The 7,609-nt window shown below is 49.0% G+C and overlaps 1 protein-coding gene across 1 annotated transcript in view; it reads left to right on the top strand.

Annotated features, from left to right (window-relative positions):
* Positions 1-1,505: 1,505 nt before the first annotated feature.
* The window catches only part of hdx (highly divergent homeobox), an 8,553-nt gene continuing 2,449 nt past the window's right edge, over positions 1,506-7,609 (top strand). The window contains exons 1-6 of the mRNA XM_084459410.1: positions 1,506-1,599; positions 2,850-3,100; positions 5,034-5,180; positions 5,311-6,531; positions 6,733-6,786; positions 7,380-7,526. Coding sequence (XP_084315536.1) covers positions 3,032-3,100; positions 5,034-5,180; positions 5,311-6,531; positions 6,733-6,786; positions 7,380-7,526 — 1,638 coding nt within the window. The 5' untranslated portion in view covers positions 1,506-1,599; positions 2,850-3,031. The remainder of the gene's footprint in view (positions 1,600-2,849; positions 3,101-5,033; positions 5,181-5,310; positions 6,532-6,732; positions 6,787-7,379; positions 7,527-7,609) is intronic.

The following is a 7,609-nucleotide window of genomic DNA, read 5'->3' as shown; positions in this document are numbered from 1 at the left end:
CGTACGCTTAATAATGGCGATTTCGTCTGTCTTCCTCTGCTACTGTTTCAAGAATGCGCGCGCATAGGCTACTTGTGCTGACTAGGCTGTAAAAGGGTCTATAATTAACAAATATGACCAACGCTCGTTACATAACTTCTACAACATCCAGTGACAAAATACATCATGGTACCTTGGTATGTCCACACCAAGGATTGAACTCACAACCTTCCGGTGATAGGCAGCTCACTGTCCACTCAGCCACCACTGACCTGGGAATTCTGTGGAGTCTTTTGGTTTTGATGTTCTGGGACCACTGCCTCTTGTGGTAGCAACAATGGAACTGCAGGTCAATAACACGACGGAAAGAGGAAGGGAGCGACAAATAGGATTCCCTCTTCTTGGTGTGTCGGCTTACAGCCAACACACAAAAAGTTATGAGCACTTTGTATCTTATTGTATCCAGTTCTTTTCTTTTAAGTGTCAATTTCTCTGCCATCTTGGGACACATGCACCATACACACATGTGAAATATCGAACCAGCCTTTGCTCGTTGGACGGAGTTTATGGAGTTTCATGGGATAAAGTCGCATGGTGACATGGCTACTTTTCTACTAGACTGGTAAGCTAGCTAACTATTGTTATCTTTCTTGGAATCTGCATAGCCAGACCTAACGTTATCTCCACACATCTACTAACGTATTACTAACGTAACTTATTACATGGCACTCTGAAATACTTGATTGTGATTACTGATTAGTGTAACGTTATGTTCCTCTCGGAGTGAAGATCTTATTACAGTATGACTGAAACAGTGCATTCTCTGGCATTTTGGCAACAAATACGCTGTGTTGTTGCAGTTCTTATCTTTAGACACTAGATGGTGTAATAATCCACATACAACATATTATACCTTTAAGTGCTGTAATAATCAAAATAAAAAAGTTTCTGGGATGTGTTCCAAACAGTATATTGTTTGTTCTAAATACCCCACTCTCTTGAACATTTGTTCTATTATATGTAAGATATCTTACATGGGTGCATCATGGGACACCTTAGAATCCTTTACATTTAAAATCTGAATCACAGGCCAGATCCACGAATTAAAACAAAACCAAACCATCTCCCTGTGTGTAGGTGCTAGAGACAGGGTTTGAACTGGGGCGTGCGGGGGAGAGCCTACAGTGCACCACACAGCCCCCTCTGTGGCACCCCCCGAAATGCATTCAGGGGTGGAGGTCTGTGCTCTCTGAGCACCATTCCTAGTTAGATATGGTATAATAAATAATCAAAAGACATTTCGAGTCAACAACTAGGCCTGCTATAAACCAATTCACATGAATGATTTCAGTTGTGATGATAAAAGCAGCTCTCAGATCATATCTACGTGACCTCCCTCCTCTCTCCCTAACAAAGTCAAGGGGCGGGACCACGCTGGTCAGTCTTCACTCAGCTACGATGTCATAGTGTTGATCTCGAGCTCCTATTGGCTCCTGTCTTTGAAACGTCACGATCATGATTAGAATTGATGATCGGACGTTTTGATTTCATTGTCTGGCGAGGGGGACGGGTGAAGAAATCTGCTGAATTCGAACGGTCGTTTGATTTTACGACAAAAAGGTATGACGGAATACGATTCGCGTTTTATTTCGCAAGATTTCGACGCGTCTGGGACGCCGTAGGTATAAAGACAGGGGTCATCGAGAGGGACCATGGAGATGATCTGGGAGAATCAGGGATTTAATGGGAAACTTTAGTCGATCCATTGGGAAAGCGATGGCCGCCTGGGCCTGAGTGCTGCACTGCCCTCTCTCTCTCTCCATTCTCTCTCTCTCCATTCTCTCTCTCTCTCCACTCGGTTATTACCCGATGCAGTCTTGAACCTGTTTGTTTACAGTTTGCTCGGAGTCGGAAAGTTAGATCACATGTTCCTTTTACATTTCTGATGACTAGTAACGTTTAATATAGTTATCTACTTGTATATATTATAGGTATTGTTAGTAGTTAGAAGCGGACGTGCGGCTGGTTAGTGTTTGCGTGTCTCCAGCCCGTAGCCATGCGCAGTGGAGCTGCCAGGAGATGCTAAGCTAGCAGGCTAACCAGGGCTGACGCTATTGGTGGAAAAAGAGCTTTTGTTTATTATAGCCTACTGTAAAACACACAACCCTGGCTCATTCTCATAGTTAAACAACACTATAGCTGGCTGCTAGTTGAATATGTCTGCCTAGATGCCACGTTTTTCCAAATTAAATTATAACATTAGCTACACCCACAATAACGAGCCACTAGCAAGTTAGACTCACCTGACACATTATCCCTAATCTCTGTGTGACTTGTCATTTAGATTTAGAACAAGTTATTCAGCTATGTAGCTAACGTTAGCTAAGGTAAGGTAACGCAATTCATTTCAACTAAATAAAAGCAATTTCTCGCTTGTGGGCCATGGATGTATAGGATACCAATACTGAGATGTTGTCACTGACAAAACTACACACCTTCACACAAGGCAGCAAAGATAACGCAGTTGTTACAGAGATTTTTGGTTATTAAACGAATAGTTGTAACCCATATTATTGCATATAGCTTAGCGTCCTAGAACTGATTGGATAGACCACCTTACCAGCTCTCCTTCAAGCCCCCTGACAAGCCCTCCTGGGTCTGAAAGTAGTGAAGCAACTCACACAGTAACTCACAGTTGAGTCAGTAATGTGCAGAAATAATCCAAATAGTCAATACCTACTGTTGATTAGCCCTGGGGGCTGGATGATGTGGGACAGAATATTAAATTGAGCAATTAATCAATTAATTAAACAGCACAGTGAGAGAGAGGTGGTGTTGTGTGTTCATCCGTTCCCTCTCTCCTCCTCCAGTCCTCCTTCCCCTCAGATAGACCGAGACCAGGGAGGGTGCATGCAGGGGTCGCTCCTCGCCTCAGCCCCTCCACGTCCACATGCCCGGCAGAGCGCCACGTCCGCGGGGCTAGCAGGAGAGCAGCGGCCAGCCCGGAGCCCCAGCAGCACCGCCAGAGGGCCGTGCCGCGGCCTGGACCCGCATGGAGGCTCCCAGCTTCCCGGCCCCTGTCAGAATGGACGCCTGGCAGGAGAAGCACCGTCTGCAGAATGTGAGCGTCCCACATCGTGGTCCTGAATACACATTAAACCCAGCTGGAGTCGACTAATGTGTCAGATTAAGACACATTTTAGACAAAGGATTCTCCATGAAATGGCTTCTTTGTTTCAGAGTGTGTCTGGGAAGCCAGCCCTGTATGTACAGGCAGCATATGTGTTCAGGAAAGGTTTAAACTCCAGTTTTCATACCAGAGTGTGCCACATGTTAATAAGATAGATAGATAGCTTTCTAGCGACGTGTAATAAGGTGACTAAACTTTCTAGAGAGCAGCAGCATCCCCACAAACTCATCTGATCTGGGATGTCTTCTTGCTACAATGTTTCCCCAAAAACTTAGTGAATGTTGCATCAGTGAGTGATGCAATAGTAGGTTCTGTGGTCTCTGTCTGAACGCTGCCAACGCGCTGCGTCTCTGGCCTGGCTTACTGTGCACCATGAATGAAACAAAATAAATGGAGGACAAGATCTTGATCTCACTATATCTTTACCTAGAGCTCTGTAAATTAGCTAACTGGCCTATAATATTACATTACATTACAGTCATTTAGCAGACGCTTTCATCCAAAGCGACTAACAATACTTGCATTTAACGTAGGAAGAGCCAATGTACTACTACTTGCCAGAACTTACAAGTGCATCTTCTTTCTAAAACAAGTGACTAAGAGCATAATCTAGTGCTGAAGGCAAAGTGCAAGAATCGCAATCTTATACTGTCGTTCATAGCAAGCAAGCAAGCTGAGTCTGTCACTCCTGACTCAGTGACTATAATACTGTAGGCAAGGCAAGGCAAGTTTATTTGTATAGCACATAGCACATTCAAAGTGCTTTACATGAGACATTAAAAGCATCAAGACAAAGTGCAAGAAACACATAAAGGGTCATATATAACGAAATGCAAAAAAAGACATTTAAAACAACATGCAGGAAAAATAAAATACAGGAATAAAAGTTCCAGTGCAGTGTACGAATGAATAATTATTTGATTTAATAAAAAGCAGCAGTGAAAAGAAAAGTCTTCAGTCTTGATTTAAAAGATCTGAGAGTTGCAGCAGACCTGCAGTTTTCTGGAAGTTTGTTCCAGATATGTGGAGCATAAAAACTGAACACTGCTTCTTCATGTTTTGTTTTAACTCTGGGGACAGAAAGCAGACCTGTGCCAGACGACCTGAGAGGTCTGGATGGTTCATAACGTAGCAGCAGATCAGAAATATATTTTGGCCCTAAACCATTCAGTGCTTTATAAACCAACAGCAGTATTTTAAAGTCAATTCTTTGACAGACAGGAAGTGCAGTGTAAAGACCTCAGAACTGGAGTGATGTGATTCACTTTCTTAGTCTTAGTGAGGACTCTAGCAGTATCGATCTGAATCAGCTGCAGCTGTCTGATCGATTTTTTTGAGAGACCTGTAAACACACCGTTACAGTAGTCGAGTCTACTGAAGATAAACACATGGACAAGTTTTTCCAGATTCTGCTGAGACATAAATCCTTGATATATTATTCAGGTGATGGTAGGCTGAATCTGCACCAGGCAGACCAATAACTTACCAAACAAGTGTCACGATCATTTGGGAAAAATAGCTGGCTAGCAGTCGCTAACCAGTGGCTAACCAGTGGCTAACCAGTTTATTAGAAATTAGAAACAATTGGACAGTTGATATGTTGCAAATACACTATACACTTAATTCATGGCTAGCTAGGTTGCTATCAAAATCAGGTCTGACATTGCTTGTTGCTATGAATAGCAGGTCGTATCCAGGGGTGGGTGTATGTAATGGACACTTTCAATTCCACTTACTTTCTTATTGGATGTCATTGCTGTTCCTCCAGGGAATATGATCACCAGCAACGTGAAAAAGCGATATAAAACATATATCACCCTCTCATGAGTTCCTGCTTCATTAACCAATGGCGTGCTCCCCCCAGATGAACCTGCGGTCCGTGTTCACGGCTGAGCAGCAGAACACCTTGGAGCGTTACTATGACAGCGGGATGACCAATCAGAGCAAGGCGTGTTTCCAGCAGATCCTGCAGTGTGCCCAGGAGACCAAACTGGACTTCAGCGTGGTCCGGGTGAGGCCCTGGACACACAACGTCAGATCCAGTGTCAGACTACTCATGTGTAATGACATCAGTGTAACGACACATTCCAATGAATCGGTTTTGTGTGTTTTTACCGACGCCGTTGTTCTCTTCCCTGCAGACGTGGGTCGGCAACAAGAGACGCAAGCTGGCCTCCAGGGCGGACCAGTACGGGGGAGGGTCCCATTCCTTCTCCAATCACGGAGGACTTCTGTCCAATCACACGCTAGGGGGAGGCGGTCTGTCCAATCACGGGTTGGCAGGATCGGCGTTGGTGGCGGGGGACATGCTGACAGCGGAGATGGCTGCCGCTCGGAACATCCAGAGAGGGCCACACCTCCTCCCCCCATCCTCCTCCTTCCCCTCATCCTCTTCGTCCTCTTCCTCGCCCTCCTCTTCCTCCCCTCTAAGTGGCGGAAACAACAACAACAACGACGTCATACTAACAGGGATCTACTCTATAAACTCCGCCTCTCGCTCTAGAATAGGACCCAAGCCCCTCCCCTCTCACTCAGACTCAGAGCCTCCTGCACATGCCCATTCAGCTCTCCTCAACCAATCACTGAGCAGCAGGACCGGCCCCGGCTCCTCCTCTTCCTCCCTTTCCCATTCCAGGCTCTCCATATCACTCCCGCGCAAGCCCCCCTCCCTCTCGTCTCCCCCCGGCCCCCCAGTCGGTAGCGCGTCGTCCAGAGGGGGACATTTCTCCACCGGGGAGGTGCGTTCAGGGGCAGGGGTGGTACCCCATAGCTGGGCTAGACAGTACGGGTCAGCACAAGCCCGCCCATGGCCCTCTCCTCCCCAGCCCCAGCCCCAGCCCCGACCCCAGTTCAACCCTCCTCCACTTGCCCTCCACGTCCCCTCCTCGAACCCTAACCCCAACCCCCGCCCCACACCCTCCCACACCCTCCGCATCCAGCAGGTGTTCACCCTATCGGACAGAGGAGAGGGGGAGGGGCCAGGGAGAGAGCACCCCCCCGATAGAGGGGACAAGCAGGACAGGCAGAGGACGCCCGGGCCCTCGGACACCGTCGGCTGCTTCTCCATCGCCATGGAGACGGGCGGCGAGGAGGACGAGTGGCGGAGGGAGGAGGAGCTGGCCAGCATGAACTGCCAGCCCCATCACCGCCACGACGGCCAGCGCGCGGGGGGGCAGCTGGCGTGCGGCGGCGGCCTCAGCCCGCCGCGGGGCGAGGCGTTTCGGGGGAGGGGAGGCCACGTGTCGCCCTTCGCCGGCGCCCAACCCGGAGCGCAGCAGGGCCAGGCGGCGCCGTGCGGCGGCTACCCCCACGCAGCCCCCCAGGCCTCGCCCCCACAGGAGACCCGCCCCTCACACTCACAGGTAGGCTCGGGAAGAGGCGGTCAGCAAAGTTGTCAACTAAGATGCACGCAGCGCAGGAAACAGCGGGGCGCACAGTGGCGAAGAGTTTTTTTTCCATCGTTATCGTCACACATCCTCCACAACTTGACATAGTGAGACTCACGATATGTTAAATGTGTAGTTTGGTCAGAACGCCTAATCACAGCTCGTCTGTCTGCGTAGGTTCCGGTCAGCCTGGCTGCTCCCTGGCTTATCAGCAACTCCAGGAAGAGGACAGTAAGTGCCGCCCACACACACACAAACAAGTCACACAGACACACGCACACACACACACACACACACACACACACACACACCTCCCATACAAGGGACTCAACCCTTCCTTCTGTTCTTACCTGTCGGCTAAACAAACCCACAGCATCTCATATCAAAACTAGTCATCTCTCATGAGACTGTAGCCAACGCAATCTACACACACGGGTCAGCGAAACACCTGCTCCTCCGCCTGCTGCTCTCTCTCCCTCTCTGTCGTGTGGGTGGGATTCTGGGTCGTGCTTCTGTGGTCGTGCTTAGTAAGGCTGTTGATGTTGATGATTAAGGGGCGGCAGTAGCTCAGTTGGTAGAGCGGGTCGTTTAATGATCGAAGGGTCAGCGGTTCGAATCCCAGCGCCGACTGTCCACATGTCGAAGTGTCCTTGAGCAAGACACATAACCCCCAAATTGCTCCCAATGAGCAGGTTAGCACCTTGCATGGCAGCTACCGCCATTGGTGTGTGAGTGTGTGTGTGAATGGGTGAATGAGAGGCCATTGTAAAGCGGTTAGGGTTATAAGTGCGGTCCATTTACCATGTGGTTGTGTTTGCGGTCAGCTGCAGGACCGCACCCAGTTCAGCGACTCAGACCTGCTCCAGCTGAAGCGCTACTGGGACCGTGGCATGACCAGCCTGGGCTCCGTCTGCCGGGTCAAGATCCTCGCCGCCGCCGGACAGCTCAACGTCGACGCCGAAATCGTCAAGGTACCCGGCACGGGCCCGCTGGTCCGTCTCCGTCCGGTTACCCCCCTCCTCCCTCCCTCCGTCTGTCCATCTCTCTTTCGTTT

This window comes from Borostomias antarcticus (genome assembly GCF_949987555.1).
Source record: "Borostomias antarcticus genome assembly, chromosome: 28".
Taxonomy (NCBI): domain Eukaryota; kingdom Metazoa; phylum Chordata; class Actinopteri; order Stomiiformes; family Stomiidae; genus Borostomias; species Borostomias antarcticus.
The sequence above is the reverse complement of the archived record's forward strand: the minus strand, read 5'-3'. Positions and strand labels throughout refer to the sequence as shown.